At 32.2% G+C, this 18,544-nt stretch overlaps 1 protein-coding gene across 2 annotated transcripts in view; it reads left to right on the plus strand.

The window, feature by feature from the left end:
- The first annotated feature begins 565 nt into the window (after positions 1-565).
- The window catches only part of LOC137624364 (tyrosine-protein phosphatase 10D-like), a 49,399-nt gene continuing 31,420 nt past the window's right edge, over positions 566-18,544 (plus strand). The window contains exons 1-6 of one of the 2 annotated variants that reach the window (XM_068355070.1): positions 566-797; positions 5,808-6,054; positions 10,185-10,463; positions 11,658-11,761; positions 14,401-14,503; positions 17,050-17,218. In XM_068355070.1, coding sequence (XP_068211171.1) covers positions 708-797; positions 5,808-6,054; positions 10,185-10,463; positions 11,658-11,761; positions 14,401-14,503; positions 17,050-17,218 — 992 coding nt within the window. In that variant the 5' untranslated portion in view covers positions 566-707. The remainder of the gene's footprint in view (positions 798-5,807; positions 6,055-10,184; positions 10,464-11,657; positions 11,762-14,400; positions 14,504-17,049; positions 17,219-18,544) is intronic. The other variant, XM_068355069.1, reaches the window with a different exon arrangement.

Consider the following 18,544-nt stretch of genomic DNA (forward strand, 5'->3'; position numbering starts at 1 on the left):
TATGTCTAAAATAACAAATATTTGAACTATTTGTAAGATGACTTTACTAATTGTAGCCTTATATTTTATGAATACCCAGTGTAAATATTGGAAATAAAGAATTATTATTATTATTATTATTATTATTATCCTCGAACTTCAACTCTCGTATTAACACCATCAGTACCCCTTTTCCCCCGGAGTAGCCGTTGTGGTCTTAAAACTCTCTGGGGCACTACTTCTTCAGTAGTGCCTACATAGGATAACGCTTAGACATAAGTCACTGTCTCTCATAAAGTGATAATTAACATCTTTCATCTTTACTCGTACAACGTTTTTTGGTTCTAGCGCCCTTAATAATTGAAATTCACAAAATGTTTTTGGAGTTTTGTTAAAAAATCATATTTGCTGCACCTAACCCCAGTCTCAAAATGACGTCCAGAAGCCTAATCCGATCGATGAGGATTAAGAGGGAGGCGTGGCCCGCGTGTCTGGATGAAGGAGGGAAGGGTCGGTGGACTGGGAGGAGCAAAAGGAACACTTTTCACCTTTTCCAGAATAACTAACGAGACCATCAGCGACTCATCGTGTTTAGAAGTTCAACTGCTCCTGCAGTTGACTGTTGGGTACGTTTTGACTTGCACCCGCTCAGTCCACCTGTGGCTGTCGTGTTGATAGGGTGTGTGCGTCGTTCGACCTGATCTAAACTTTTCTATTGCCGTGTTATAATGACGAAAATAATTTTGATGGATACTAACCATCTCAATATGAAGACTCTACTTTTCAACATCTGTGTCATAACGTCGTTCATTCATGAGGTGAGTAAAAGGTAAAACCGTTTCTAAACGGGGAAATATAAGTCTTGCCTTGGGATGTTTTCTCGAGAGTTCGACTCGTAGAAAGTTATCACTCAAGTCGAGAACTGTCAAATTTGTTTAAGGAGATTTATACCTTTGCTTCTTGATTATTTTATGCTGTTAATTCTTTGAATGCTTAGTTAACGGATAACGCTTACTAGACCAACAAGAGAGAGAGAGAGAGAGAGAGAGAGAGAGAGAGAGAGAGAGAGAGAGAGAGAGAGAGAGAGAGAGAGCTACACATCGTGTCAGTTCCTTAGACAACTTGTTGCACTGCAGTTGAAGTCTCGAACTTTCGGCGAACGTGGAAATGATGCTGAAAATAGAATTGACGCTTTTCAATACATAGCTTTTGGCACATTTATACGTTTTGTAAGAAAAAATATTTTCATTTATACGTTTTGTACGAAAAAATATTTTCATTTATACGATTTGTAATAAAAAATATTTTCATTTATACGTTTTGTAAGAAAAAATATTTTCATTTATACGTTTTGTAAGAAAAAATATTTTCATTTATACGTTTTGTAAGAAAAAATATTTTCATTTATACGTTTTGTAAGAAAAAATATTTTCATTTATACGTTTTGTAAGAAAAAATATTTTCATTTATACGTTTTGTAAGAAAAAATATTTTCATTTATACGTTTTGTAAGAAAAAATATTTTCATTTATACGTTTTGTAAGAAAAAATATTTTCATTTATACGTTTTGTACGAAAAAATATTTTCATTTATACGTTTTGTAAGAAAAAATATTTTCATTTATACGTTTTGTAAGAAAAAATATTTTCATTTATACGTTTTGTAAGAAAAAATATTTTCATTTATACGTTTTGTAAGAAAAAATATTTTCATTTATACGTTTTGTACGAAAAAATATTTTCATTTATACGATTTGTAATAAAAAATATTTTCATTTATACGTTTTGTAAGAAAAAATATTTTCATTTATACGTTTTGTAAGAAAAAATATTTTCATTTATACGTTTTGTACGAAAAAATATTTTCATTTATACGATTTGTAATAAAAAATATTTTCATTTATACGTTTTGTAAGAAAAAATATTTTCATTTATACGTTTTGTAAGAAAAAATATTTTCATTTATACGTTTTGTAAGAAAAAATATTTTCATTTATACGTTTTGTAAGAAAAAATATTTTCATTTATACGTTTTGTAAGAAAAAATATTTTCATTTATACGTTTTGTAAGAAAAAATATTTTCATTTATACGTTTTGTACGAAAAAATATTTTCATTTATACGATTTGTAATAAAAAATATTTTCATTTATACGTTTTGTAAGAAAAAATATTTTCATTTATACGTTTTGTAAGAAAAAATATTTTCATTTATACGTTTTGTACGAAAAAATATTTTCATTTATACGATTTGTAATAAAAAATATTTTCATTTATACGTTTTGTAAGAAAAAATATTTTCATTTATACGTTTTGTAAGAAAAAATATTTTCATTTATACGTTTTGTAAGAAAAAATATTTTCATTTATACGTTTTGTAAGAAAAAATATTTTCATTTATACGTTTTGTAAGAAAAAATATTTTCATTTATACGTTTTGTAAGAAAAAATATTTTCATTTATACGTTTTGTAAGAAAAAATATTTTCATTTATACGTTTTGTAAGAAAAAATATTTTCATTTATACGTTTTGTAAGAAAAAATATTTTCATTTATACGTTTTGTACGAAAAAATATTTTCATTTATACGTTTTGTAAGAAAAAATATTTTCATTTATACGTTTTGTAAGAAAAAATATTTTCATTTATACGTTTTGTAAGAAAAAATATTTTCATTTATACGTTTTGTAAGAAAAAATATTTTCATTTATACGTTTTGTACGAAAAAATATTTTCATTTATACGTTTTGTACGAAAAAATATTTTCATTTATACGTTTTGTACGAAAAAATATTTTCATTTTCAAGAAGTTTGTAGTCGACTCGAAATCTGGTTTAATTTTATAGTAAATGATCTACCGTAATAGAAACCTGTCAATTATGTTAGATCAAAACATGCTAATAGAAAGAGCACAAGTTTAGTAAAGAAATGGGCCCATACCAAGAAACAAGGGACCTTTAGCAGTGCCCCAAATGAATTAGATCCAACGTTTTTGAATTGTAGGAAATTAGTAACGATATTATAGTAATGACATTATTATTAGAGTCTTAAGGATAACGTGAAACAGTTTGGTTTATGAATATGAGATTCATTGATAAGTTTTGAAAGCTTTAGTCTAGAGGATTAGCTTCTCCATTATTCTTTTGTGACTAATATTATCTAAAGCTTACTGTATTTATTGCAACCTTTGACCGTATGATTATTTTTGTGCCACATATTATTATTATTATTATTATTATTATTATTATTATTATTATTATTGTTGTTGTTGTTGTTGTTATTCTTAAAGTCACTGTGTATTTTACTGTTTCTATTGCATCTGCATTGGCATATGACCATTGCATAAAGAGCACTTGATATATTAAAGTGCAAATGAAATGGAAAAAACGCCTATATTGAGATTAGTGTCTGATGTTTTATCATCTTGACACGTCGCATTTACAACACATGACTTTGAACACTTTGGGAAAGGAAACGGACATTGAAATAGCTCATTGGCCAAACCGTCACCCAAGATCGGGTGATTGTATCGTTTCTCAAGCAATTTTGAGTCTTACCTTATTGCCTTATTTTTTGTTTCTAAGAGAAAGATTTTTCCCATGGAAAGAAAGTAATGGAGTCATTTCATTAATTGCAGCTGTGCCTTTCTCATTCTATTTTTTTTTCTTTTTATAATTAATTGGAGAATTTTTCTACGTGTTATAGAAGCATTTTTATGTTATGAAGCTTTGGATTCTAGTACTAAGTTTTATATATATTACATTATATGTACGTATATAATGTGTTGTTATTCTAAGGATTTTGTATTTTTCTTCTTTGTATTCAGCTTTTACTCTTTTATAAATGAATTTTGTATTGATATTATTAGAAGGAAAGAATATTTTGTTAGTCAAGAAATACTCAAACCTAATTGAGGGAGGACAAATAAAATTATGCAATTTATATTGCATAAAACGACAGACTTTTAAGTCTTAAGTAAAAGTACATTTCGGCAGACTATTTATTATCATATCGCCATGTTCATTTCAAATATATGAATAAGAAATATGATACTAAATACAATGAATTATCATACTAAAATGGAAAAGTCAGTTTTGTGCAGTTCTCAGATTTGAGGCAATTAATCCAATCATATAGACACTCTTTAGTGGGAGAGCACGTTTCTGCAAGGAAGTAGCACGTGTATGTGAAGGTCTGAATGAACTTTAAGGACATGGTATACCAACACCACACTGCTTGCAGACTACTTTGAAATTTCCAGCGATATGAACTATTTCCTCGTGTCATAAGGCCATGATGACACAAGCAGTGCTTGCAGGTGATGCTCAAACATAGACTATTGGTCTATTGCGAACACTTGTCCTGTTTTTCTCAGAATGGTGTTCTGGTCAATGAAATTTGGCTGTTAGGGATTATGGTCAAATTGTTTTGCTTATCATAGAAATAATAATGATAGCTTAGCAATCCCATAAAAGGCAATGCAAATATAGACTGCTGAATTAACATGTAAACTTATACGATTCTCTCTCTTGTCGGGGATAGGGTCTAGAGGGTGTTTCTTTCCCAGCTGTTGTCAGTGCATTTTGGGATGAGGTTGCGAGCCCCTTGCTTGGTCCCAGTGATGTTTAATGGGATTATGTGCTGACGGGATTCCATCGTGGTAACACAGATTTTACCCGACATTAATGTTATTCAGCTTAGTCGTTCTGGTAACCAGAAAAGGAATGAACTTCTGATTGGCTGGTTCAGTTTATTGTAGATAATGCGGTTATGGTACAGTTTGGTAGTGTGCACTTAAAACACACACACATACACAATCGTATGTGCTTTACGGTCACAAGGGTCAAGTGACTAAACATACAGAAAAAACAATAAGAAAAAATAAAATACTTTATCACCAAGCGCTTCGTGCATTTTAATACACACTTCTTCAGGGTACAATATAATGCTGAAGAAGTTTGTATCAAAATGCACGAAAGTGTTAGGTACTAAGGTATTTTATTACTTCCTACTGGCTTTTGCTACACACACACACACACACACATATACTGTATATATGTATATACATATGTATATATATATATATATATATATATATATATATATATATATATATATATATATATATATATATATATATATATATATATATATATATATATATATATATATGTATATATATATATATATATATATATATATATATACATATATATATACATATATATATATATATATATATATATATATATATATATATATATATATAAATATATGTGTGTGTGTGTGTGTGTGTAATTTCCCCAGACGAACTTTCTTATTTGAAGGAAAGGCTCTGAAAAAGTTAACCTACCAGTTCTTGGTAAGTAAATGTATTATTCCAGCTGTGACCAATTTGTGGAATGATCTTCCTAATCGGGTAGTTGAATCAGTAGAACTTCAAAAGTTCAACTTTCAGCAAATATTTTCATGTTAAACAGGCTGACATAAGACTCTTTTTGTAGTTTATATATGAAATGTCTGTTTTAATGTTGTTACTGTTCTTGAAATATTGTATTTTAATTGTTCATTATTTCTCTTGTAGTTCATTTATTTCATTAATTACTTTCTTTATTGGGCTATTTTTCCTTGTTGGAGCCCTTTGGCTTATAACATCCTGCTTTTCAAACTTGGGTTGTAGATTAGCTATAATAATAATAATAATAATAATAATTATAATGATAATGGTAATAATTGATAATGATTATAATGAATAATAATAATAATTAATAATGATAATAATGATGGTGATGATGATAATGATGATGATGATGTATTGTATTTTTACAGGTTTTCGGAGCCGACGTCGTCATTCAAATTCCTCCTGAGCGAGTGCGGGACCAGGATGGCTTTTACCGCCTGGACTACTGGCCTCCGCAGGGGGAGCCCCCTCCGAATACCACCTTCACTCCTGCGAAGGTGGTGGAGGGGATTGAGCTGACGAGGGCGCTGCCAGGGACCAAGTACGACTTCCAGTTGTATTACTCCAATGACACTATTAGCGATTATCCCAACTGGACGGCGTCCATTACAACAGGTAGCTTTTGCAGGAATCAATAATAATCTTATTTACGTGATCGCTCCTATATTAGATTTAATAATATTAGTACGTTTGTTCGTGTGTAGACTTATTTATTTGTTGTTTTAATTACAAACGTAATTGTATTTATTTATCCATTTTATTAATAGCGTCATAGTAAATTGTCTCTAAACTATATTCTCTTCGTAATTGCTGACATTTTTCAAGATCGAGAGATTGGTATAATTGTGTAGGTTGGATAAAAAGAATTCTGCCAAATCTGCTCTGAGTGGAAGAATTGAAATCGCTTGAGTAGTTTTTTGCGTAATATAAATAAAATTCACAAATAAACTAACAAAATATTTGCCATTTACTTAACATTGCGTTCGTTTTCAATGTAGTGTTGCGTACTTGTTCTTTGATGTAATTTCATCCAAAATGATAATGATCCTTGGGTTATATCCGACAGGACTACCAAGTTTGGCTGTCATTTTGATGCTCTAGGAAATAGGTTCCAGAGCTGCGTCTACATATTCTGAATGATTAAGCCATCGTGTTTCAAAAGGAGAAACTGTAAGGCCTTTGAACAAAGAAGCATCTGATGCGATCAAGTCAATCATGTACCTGATACCAATAATGAATAGGACTTATCTGGGGAGGATGACCCAGGATCCCTTCTCTAATAATAGTGTTCCTGATGATGACCTTTATCATCTTCCACAAGATTGTTATTCCACGTTCCACGTATGATGGTACAGTTGGCATCATTAATTCCGGTACACTGGCATCTCCTTGGCTTCCCGATAAGTGTACCGGAATTAATGAAGCCACCTGTACCTTTTACCGTTAACCTTGGGCCAGTCACTTGGCATTTATCATGCTTCCTTAAACCCTTTATTTTTAGCTGCTCAATTTAAACTTTTTTTTTTTTTATTTTCACATATATTTGAAGAAGAAAAATCTCTGGGCTAGTCAGTCTTTGGAGAGCTCGAATAATTGATTGATCAATTTGAGTAAATTAGCGTCGCAAAATTCGTTTCCTACATAAAATTAGAAATGTAACTCTGTCATTATGCTAAATTATTTGGTGATAATACGGCAAGATCACTTCATCATATTTACACTTATAACGATAATTGCGAGTATAACTATGGTTTATCGTTCAATGGTTTAAGCAAGACTACTGCTACTACTAATACTACTACTACTACTACTACATGAAAAGTAATATAACAAGTAACTAGAAAAATATCCATTTTTAAAAATACCTATAATTTAAAAGGAAACCAGACCGTGTCACACGATGTTTGAATTGTAGTTTTACAGCATTTGAAATTGAAGGTGCGTTAAGTAACGAAGTGCAGATTGTAATGGAGTTAAGTAATCAATTATATAACCCTATTATATTAATTGGCTTCTGGAATTCATTAATATTGGGCCGTCGAAAAATATCAGCAATTACGAGTAGAATATATTCTAATTTACTAACTACTTCCGCCAAAGAAGTTGGAAGGAGGTTATGTTTTCGCCCTGTTTGTGTGTTTGTGAACAGCTTCCTGACCACAATTTTAATAGCAGAGGAAAGAAATTTGCAGGGATTAAGTGTCATGTAAAAAGCTGGAAATGATAACATTTAGGAAGGTCAAGGTCACGGTCAAGCAAAAATGTCTAATTCATGCAATCAACCATAATTTTGTACATCGTTGTCACAGAGACTTTAAACTTGGTTCATATTTGAATGTAAGAAAATCCACCCCAATTAATACATGTTAAGGTCAAAGGTCAAGGTCGAGCAAAACGTCGAGAAATGAGCTGTCGTATGATGTATCGTAGGTCTACTGTACGCTCTACTGAGTGCCTCTGTAGTTCGGTCTGTGATAATGTTGTACTCGATATGAAGACCATTATGCAACGCAAGAATACGTTTCATATTATAACCACTATCATTCAATCATTTAGAGCAAATAATCGCATTCTATTTTGCAACACCTAAATGCACTATCACTACAACTAACCCATGACCGCATTCACCAGACCATGGAGGTCCCTTACCTTTTTTTCTTAATAACAGCTGTATTTTTAACAGCATCACTTAATCCACACTGTGCCTTTTCTATTATTGCCTTCCCCAAAATCGGATATTTTACGAAGGGTATGTATTCACCCCTGTCTGTTTCGTCTGTTTGTTATTCTATTTATTTATTTGTTTATTTTTGAGCAATTTTACGCAAAAACTACGGTACCGACTTTTACCAAGCTTGATAGTTGTGTTGAATATAACCCAAGGATGAATCTGTAACCTTTTGGATAAAGTACATCAAAGTACAAGTACGCAGCAGTACTTTGAAAATAATCACAATGTTAAGTATGGCAAATATCTTGTTAGTTTATTATTTTAAACGAGCAAAAACTACAGAATCGATTTCAACGAAACTCGGTGTACATGTAGGGTATGATCCAAGAACAAATCCATCAAATTTTGAAGAAAATACTTCGAAGTGCAAGTACATAGTGGAGTTAACCTTGCAGGTAATTTGAGAGTGACAAACTCTTCAACAGAATATAGATTATTGACTGGACTTTGTAATGGAAACATTACGTTTGTGTAAAGGTTTCAGGGGAAAGTCGATTGCTTCCTGGAGAAATGAAGCCACCCACATTAGTATAATTGGTTAAATCCATTAACATATGAAATGGAAGAGGCGAGGAATCTTTTAAAAGTAGAGAGAGAGAGAGAGAGAGAGAGAGAGAGAGAGAGAGAGAGAGAGAGAGAGAGATGAATGTTAAGCAATAATCTTGAAAATTGAAATATATAACAAATCGATTATAAGAAGCTAGTGCAAAACACAAGCTTAATGAAAGTGACGTCGAACCATTATTAGCGCCGGTGATTGGAATATGAGAATGAAAGTGTTTTGGTGGCGAATAGGAGTGCCTTTATCATTTAAAACCTGCGTTATATCACCTGCTTTGCGTGGAAAAAAGCACTACTGCTTCGTTTAATTATGCGTTGCCGCCCTGTTTCGCTTACTGTTAACTCAGCGTATCTTTGCGTGTATTATTCGTCATTATTCAACATCCTCTCCCTTTCATGATCATCAGTTTTTTATGATGAGTCTTGGTGGTTGGATACTACTCTGAATGTATTTTTGTTCGTGGTGTACCAATTTTCGTGGTCTTCGTGGGTGGGCGAATCCACGAATTTACAAATCCAACGAAAATTTTTATACACTCACAGATTTTGGTATTGAACTTTGACAGTCGATATGTGTTGGTGATCTACATTTTCTAAACCATTGTGGATTACTAATTATTTTTATTTGTTATTGTGAATATGTTTTATCTTGGTGTGCACTATAATAATATTTTTTTTTCTTTTGTAGGTTTAGTCATTTTCAGAGATTACTGGGTTTGGTAGGCCTGGTGTAGTAGATTCTTTGGTCTTGACAGAGCCAGTTTTCAACCACTGTGTTAACGACATGTTCGAAAGTGATATGTCTACTAACTATCTCGTCTTTATTTAAAGGCTGTTTATTACCAATGATTAACAACAAAAGATTTTGCGTAATGATTTAGCTTGGGATGCTATATTAGAAGAACTTGGGTAGTTCTGCAATTTTCTTTTTTGGCGGCGACATTATAACCATTTGTAGTGATAAGTAATCCCTTAATTAGTTAATTATTAAAATCTTTAATAAATGAATAAAAACAATGCATTGCAAATAATAACCAAAAACGTAAAAGTTTCAAAACGGATATCCACGAATTTATGAATCCACGAACCAACATTTTTTATAAAACAACGAAAATTGGTACCCACGAACAAAAATACGTTCACAATTATACAACTAGTGTACGCGACCCGTCAAAATGACGGCTGAATAGTTTGTAGATATGCGCACACACAGATTCAACCCTTCCTACCCCCTCCCCCTTTCGTAACTACCACACGGCAATTTGGACAATTTATGGGAGATTGTTATATGTTGGTAGACACTTGCTCTTTGTTGTATAGGAGATATGTTTTAATCATTTATTAGTAATTTTTCGTATAATCAATCCTTTCTACCATTATTGATTTTCCTTAATTCATGTTTGTGAGTTTCAGGTTTTCATTATTATTATTATTATTATTATTATTATTTCAGTTCCACCACCTCCGAGCAACCTGACGATCCATGTGCGGAGTGGGCGGTCGGCCCTCGTCTCGTGGGACCCCCCTCGAACAGGCGGCTACTCGGCCTTCAACCTCAAGGTCATCCCGATCTCCGAGTCCGAGAACAGCATCACCAACTTCCCCATCACGGAGAACCAGCTGCCCTTCGCCCTCAAGAAGCTGATGCCGGGGGCGTCGTATGAGCTGCAGCTCTACACCGTGTACGAGACCAAGGAGAGCGATGCCTACATCTCGTCCAATTTCACCACCAGTGAGTCTCGTCTTCGCTTGATTCTAAATTAGTTCCTTTTTTATCCCAGGATTTTATTTTGTTCATTTATATTTGAAGATTCTCTTAATGATAAATCGTGTTCCATTTCATATGGCGTCGGTGTCAGAGGCCTTTACAGTTGCTGCTCGTCGTTGGGTAGCCTATTATTATTATTATTATTATTATTATTATTATTATTATTATTATTATTATCATTATTACCTCCGCCAACGAAGTTGGGAGGAGATTATGTTTTCACCCCTGTTTGTCTGTTTGTGAACATGTTCCTGGCAACAATTTTACTCACAGAGTAGTGAAAATTTCAGGGATTAATTGTTATGTTGAGATGTGGAAGTAATTCAATTTTGAAAGTCCTAAGTCAAAGGTCAAGGTCAAGATTGACCGAGTTAACCCTAAACTTAATCCCAATTTCGTACATTGTTGTCACACAGACTTCAAATACGCTGGTTTCGAGACATAAGCTGCCGTGGCGGAGGTCTGCACTCAGAATACTTATCTAGTTATTATTATTATTATTATTATTATTATTACTATTATTATTATTATTATTATTATTATTATATAGGGAAGAGATTAACTATCCCAGTGAGTCAAGCTCGACGCTTATAAAGCTGGGCCTAATAAATAAATTCGGAAGGAAAAATATGATTTATATTAAAGATAATAAATGAATGAAATAGAAATATATTGTTCATATAAAATATTAAAAAAAGGAATTATAAAATACATTTTTTTTTAAATGTTAAAATCTTTAAAACAAATTCTCAAAGTCCGATGAAATGTCAGGTAACGTCAAATCAATCATTACCTCATTCATTCATTCATGATTCGCCTTTGCTTTGTGAACATCCAAGAGCTAAATTTAGTCATGGCTTTAATTATTAAAGTTTACATAATTTTATCTTATTAATGGGCACAATGCTGCCATAGAATTATTTGTAGACCAGACCTTGCTTATTTCTTAGTCCTCACATTTAGATACATATTTATAAATAAGACAAACCCACAATTTATGAAAAATTAAATCAATTTTAGCTTTTGAGTGGGCTATCTCCCTTACTCTAAAGAAAACAAAAATGTGGTGTTATTTTATGTATCATATATATACAGAAAATTGTATATTGTAATGCACATTTATAAACTTTGGATTGGTTTATCTCTTGTCTCCTTCAGGACCCAACGCACCTGGGCGTTTTCTCGTATGGTACCGGAATGAAACGATAATGCTGGTGCTGTGGCAGCCGCCTTATCCCGCCGGAATCTACTCCCATTACAAAGTAAGTGGTTACGACGCCTCTGGCTGTCTTCTAATGGTTTGGATGTCTTATTTGGAATGAACAACCGGTCTCTCATTTGTAGTCGTTATCTATGCTAGGTTTATGGAAGTGTTTAAAATTTTGATATGGTAAACTAGCACGTATTTCTATAAACTGTATATGTGTGTGCCTGCACGCGCTGTGTGGATGCGTAATTATAATTTGTTTTACATTGATTATTAATATATAGGATATGTTAATGCTATGTATGTGCGATCAATTCTATACTAGATTTTCTTTCCACTTTGATTATCATTGTAATTAAAAAAGAGCTACCCATGATACAATATCAACAACAACAATTGCAGCTATTTCTAGTCCCCTGCAAGGCATTATATCTGATATTGGCAAATAATTGCAACTTTGGCTAACCTTGTTTTTTCAATTCCGCATTTTATGCAAATTCAACAATTCACTTTCCTTCTGTCAAACTCATGGGAATGTTGTGGCTCATTCTTGAGGGAGATATGAATGATTGCTGATTTATTCTCATTCTTTCTGTATACAATTGTCATTCCACCTAATGGAATGGTCATGTGTATCGTTTGGCGTTTTTTGTATTTGATAGATGGCATAAGTGAGACTGTAGTTTTGGGTAAAAAAATATACATTTTATTTGTTACATCTTATAGTAATAGTTTTTTGAAGAAAAAAAAATCACTTTTTTTTTTTTTTAATTTATTTTTGATTAAGAATATTTACTATAGGATAATTGTTATTTCATACTTATTTGATAATATGTCTTCCGTACAAAGACTATTACTATTACCCTTATTATTATCATTATTAATAGAATTACAGTAGAAGAACTTATGTAAATTCCATATCCCTCTCCATGTGACAACGATGCAATTTACTGTATTGGCTGTTATCTGTTTGAAATGTTAGATATTTATCGGTTCCATATATTTCCTATTTAGTTCATCTAAATACTGCAACGGGATATACGTGTTTCATTTGCACTATAAGTAGTGTAGGTGGGACGAGCAGTGTTTATGGGACTCAGAGACATTGAGCTATTTTTACTGTTGTTGCTCCTGTTTCAAGTTTTAATGACAGCACTAAATTTGAATTTGTATAAAAACACGATATTTTGTTGAGAGAGAGAGAGAGAGAGAGAGAGAGAGAGAGAGAGAGAGAGAGAGAGAGAGAGAGAGAGAGAGAGAGAGAGAGAGCTAATTCTATCTCTTTTCTCGTTCTCTCTTTTGTAATATTGGTCTGTCCTTCTCTTATTCGCTCCTCTTTTTCATCCTTCCCATATTAATTTCATCCTCTTTGATAGTCGTCCTCCTCATCCTTTCCCGATTCCTTTCTTCCTCCTCCTCTTCTCTACTCTGCTCCTCCTCTTCCATTCTCTACTCCCCCCCCTCCCCCCACTCCATCCTTCCTCCATTCAGTCAATTCCACTTCACCTAATTTTCCCATTTTTCCTACTTTTTCCTCTCCTCACTCCTCTCCTCAAATAATTATAATCGACATTGGCTCTACAATGAGAAGAATAGGGAATCCTTTCTTCCAGCCATATTTTATTTTCTTATATGCTTCCTGCTATATTGCACACCTTCCCTTAGGGCAAAACACTATGTCGGCTTTGTCTAAACAAAAAATACAGTTCGTAGCATCGTCCCTGCCAAGAGGCAGTGTACAAACGTATAAACACACACACACTATATATGTATATATATATATATATATATATATATATATATATATTTATATATATGTGTGTGTGTTTGGTGTGTTATATATATATATATATATATATATATATATATATATATACATGTATGTATGTATGTATATATATATATATATATATATATATATGTATATATATATATATGTATATATATATATGTATATATATATATATATATATATATATAGTATATATAGGGGATGGGAATTGTAGTATTGAGAACCTTGGAGGTGCTTTAATGTTGATAAAATTACATTTTGTTGCTGTTTAGAATTGGCTCTAGTCGAATATGTCAGCCTTTTTACCTGGATCAAAGGAAGATCTGTTGTTAGTGTTTTATGCAGATCTCTTTAATGATCTGCTATACTCTATGTGGTGTCTTTTATGGTGAATATAGAAGGTTTGCAATAGTATTTTGCACTGGTTGTCAAAAGATCTTTTAATTTATCGTTTTATTGTAATAACGATAACATATTATATTCTAGTTTTGATAAAAATACATTTTGTAGCCTTCTGTTTTGGATATTATTTTTAAAAAAGATTTAATTTATTCTGGTTATATTGAAAAAAAATATCTTTTATAATGAAGGATTCATAATTTTTGTGGCAAAAGATTCCTTAGAATTTTTGGGATAGCTAATTAATATTTTTAATATATATAGATATTAAATTGATATTTTTAGGTATTTATAAATTTCTAATATTTTTATAAATGAACTTCATTTTGTTGTCTTTACTAATCTCAATGATTTAGTAATGTATATTTCCATATTTACAGACTTATTTTGAATATTAATCTCTCTCTCTCTCTCTCTCTCTCTCTCTCTCTCTCTCTCTCTCTCTCCTCAGAAACATATAAAGATCGTCACTAATTTCACTTCTCTTTGTCTCCCTCCCCCAGGTGAGCATCGACCCCAAAGATGCCCAAGAGAGCGTGCTGACCGTGAACAAAGCCAGCGAACCCCCGGGTCCGGCCCAAGCAGCGTTTTTGGGACTGGTGCCAGGTAGAGAGAGAGAGAGAGAGAGAGAGAGAGAGAGAGAGAGAGAGAGAGAGAGAGAGAGAGAGAGAGAGAGAGAGGTATATTTTGAAATACACAGTTATGCTTACTATGGGCTTTTGAACCTCCGTCATTGTTACAATTAAATTCGTATTTTGAAATATTTGCTGTCATATATTTTCTTAAGTATAGTGAACGTGTCCAAGTATCAGATCTGGTAGGGAGATTCACCTTGGCCATTCTGGACAAATCGCCATCAAGTTTTTTGTTGTGTTATTGTGCTTCTACACACACACACACACTCACATTATTTACATATATATATATATATATATATATATATATATATATACATACATATATTATATGTATATATATACAGGTATCTATACATATATCATATATAAGTATATATATATATATATATATATATATATATATATATATATATATATATTATTATTATTAACACGTGATTTTAATCAATGTAAATATCAGCCACATTGATATATATATATATATATATATATATATATATATATATATATATATATATATATATATATATATATATATATATATATATATATATATATATATATATATATATATATATATATATATATATATATATATATTACCATATTCTATCCTTATCCTGTATTTATAATTAATTTTTCGAATGGGAAAATTTACATATAATTTAAGAAACAAATACTTGATCTATGATACTTATCTGCAGACATAACTGGTTCTTGATTTTTATTCATTATACATTTATGTTTATCACATTGCGATTATGGATAATACATTGACCAGAACTATTCTAATCTTTTATAGAATATACTCTTTGCTTCGGTTCTTTCGGAGTTCTAAGTTATATTTCCTTTACTTTTGCATTATTTGGTCCTTCTCAATATTTGCAGAATTTTCCCTAAATACTAAGTAAATTTACCTAATTTTCCCCGTTATTCCGTGTCAAAGTATTTCTAGATATACTCGCACGTTCTAAGTATGTTATATCTGGAATGTTTTCATAAATGTTTCAGATGTCCATGGATTTTCTTCTAGTTTTTCTAATTCAAAATTATCTAGCATTCAGAAATTAATTCCGAGATATTCTTTTTTTTCACCCATAAGGTTGCAGATATTATTTAAAGATATTTTTTAAGTATCCCTGCCAAAACTTGAAATATATTTTGGGGAAAATTTCTAACGGCAATGGGCATATTGTATAGACAATAATTTGGAATAAAATTCTTGACTTCTTTTCTGAAATTTGAATTATTCAGGAAACTTATATTTCATAAATACTCCCCTAATAGTTGAACGGAACACTGAATGGCCTTATAGGCCCCAGCGCTGGGTGATATATAACCCAAAACTATAAATCCAATTGAATTCAAAATTTTAATGTTATTCAAGACAAGATCTTCCGCCCAAAAATTTTATGTATATTATTGTGGCCAAAGTTTTTAAGATGCCCTTTAGCAATAAATATTGAGATTTATTTTGCAATATTTTTGACGTAAGAAGTCACAGTCCATACTAAAATATTGCCAAAATTTCACGGACATCTTAATCAACATTTTTTTCCCAGTAAGTATCGATAACATTTTTCTTTCGCGCATTTTTAATTGTCGTGTTTTTGCTCGTGTTGCAATTTGTTGCCCTTTGAAGCCCTGCGACGGCCATTGCCCAACGTCACACATTCTTGACAATAATTCAGAGGAAACGAAGCATCTACTGACCGTTAGGGCGTAGGAACCAAGCATCCAGCGTGTCATTATTGAGAGAGAGAGAGAGAGAGAGAGAGAGAGAGAGAGAGAGAGAGAGAGAGAGAGAGAATGACTATATGGTTACAGAGAGAGGAAGAATAATGATCAGTCGCCAGCCGTGTTAACGTAACAAATACTCATTAATGTATTTAAATGAGATATTTAATAAAAGTAATTTACATATGACATTATTCATAAAGTTTTAAAGGCCACTCATGAATGGCAGAGGCAAGGGACAGTGACATTGCTTAGCAAGCAGGACAATATCTAATCGATGGTCACCTATTCCTAATCTATTTGGAATAAGATATTGGTTCAAAAAGTGATAATATGAAGATTTAATACTAATTTACTTAACGCGGTCTTTCAAATAATTATGTTGATTAATACACGAATTATGTATATACTGATATATATATATATATATATATATATATATATATATATATATATATATATATATATATATATATATATATATATATATATATATATATATATATATATATGTATGTATATATACACATAGATATACATACATACATATATATATATATATATATATATATATATATATATATATACACTGTATATACATGTATGGATATATGTGATGTGTGTATATATATATATGTATAACTATGTGTATGGATATAGATTAGTATGTCTATGTGCACGCATGTTTTCATATTTTACTTCATTAATAAGAAATTTCTCCTTATATTTCATGCTCTTCATCGTCCCTATCATTCCTCTTTCTCTCTTCTCATACAGGACGTGCCTACAACATCTCGGTAGAGACGGTAAGCCAGGACCAGATCTCCATCCCGGAGACAGGCCAACACCGGACGATCCCTTTGGCCCCGAGGAACATCACCTTCGACCCCAAGTCCGTGACGCCATACTCGTTCGTCGCCAAATGGGAGGCCCCCGTTGGGAAGACGTGAGTACTTTACGCTTTGTGGTGGACGTTTTGTTTGATTGATGCAGTTATTTACCTACGCAAAATCACACTCTCTGAGTAGGGATACATTAACGTGGTGAAAGGGTTTTGGCTAAGGCACTGGCCACCCGTTGAGGTGCTACCTTTAGAGACTTATTAGGACGCGTGACTGGCCAGAAAGTACAATACTGGATCCCTCTCTCTGGTTACAGCTCATTTTTCTTTTGCGTACACGTACACCGAATAGTCTGGCCTATTCTTTCCCCATTCTCCTCTGTCCTCATGCGCCTGAAAACAGAGATTATCAATCTATTCGTCTTCACTCAAGGGGTTAACTACTGCACTGTAATTGTTCAGTGGCTACTTTCCTCTTTGTAAGGGTAGAAGAGACTCTTTAGCTATGGTAAGCAGCTCTTCTAGGAGAAGGACACTCCAAAATTAAACCATTGTTCTCTAGTCTTGGGTAGTGCCATAGTTTCTGTAACATGGTCTTGGGGAGGAGTTCTCTTGCTTGAGGGTACACTCACCCACGCTGTTCTATCTCATATCTCTTCCTGATTTTTTTTTTTTTTAAGATTTTATATTTAATATTCGGATTATTGATTTTATTTTGTTATTGTTCTTTAGATATTTTATTTCAAGTGTTCAATATTTATATAGTAGTTTATCTATTTCTTTATTTCCTTTCCTCACTGGGCTATTTTTTCTTATTGGAGCACTATTGCTTATAGTATCCTACTTTTCCAACTAGGGTTGTAGCTTAGCTAGTAGTAGTAATAATGATGATAATATCGATGTGATCAGCAAAGCTGTACTAGTCTGGGACACCCATACTAAGTTGGTTTGCTGTGAGCGATCAGACTAAAGTCTTCCACCATCTCCAATCCGCGCTGGCCAGCGTGGTGATGAAAACTGGCCAAACCCCAGACAGAAATTGACATATCTGAGGCCTTTGTCCTGCATTGGACTAGAAACGGCTGCATTTGTTGTTGTTTTTTATATATATATGTGTGTGTGTATGTATGATACTCGCGAGTAGTTTATATATATATGAATATATACACATGTATATATGGGTATATGCATATATGTATATATACACATACATACTTACAGAAGATGATAGAAGATTTGAATAGAGAAAGCAGAAATGTAGGACTGAAAATTAATCTGAGTAAAACTAAGATAATGCTTTATAAAAATGCATTATGGAGGAATCTCTAGAGATTGTTAATGACTATACTTACTTAGAACAGACATTAAGTGGTTCTCCAAGACCTGAGACCGAAATTAAAAGAAGGATAAACATTGGATGGAGAGTTTTTA

The sequence above is a fragment of the Palaemon carinicauda genome, chromosome 31 (assembly GCF_036898095.1).
Source record: "Palaemon carinicauda isolate YSFRI2023 chromosome 31, ASM3689809v2, whole genome shotgun sequence".
NCBI lineage: Eukaryota > Metazoa > Arthropoda > Malacostraca > Decapoda > Palaemonidae > Palaemon > Palaemon carinicauda.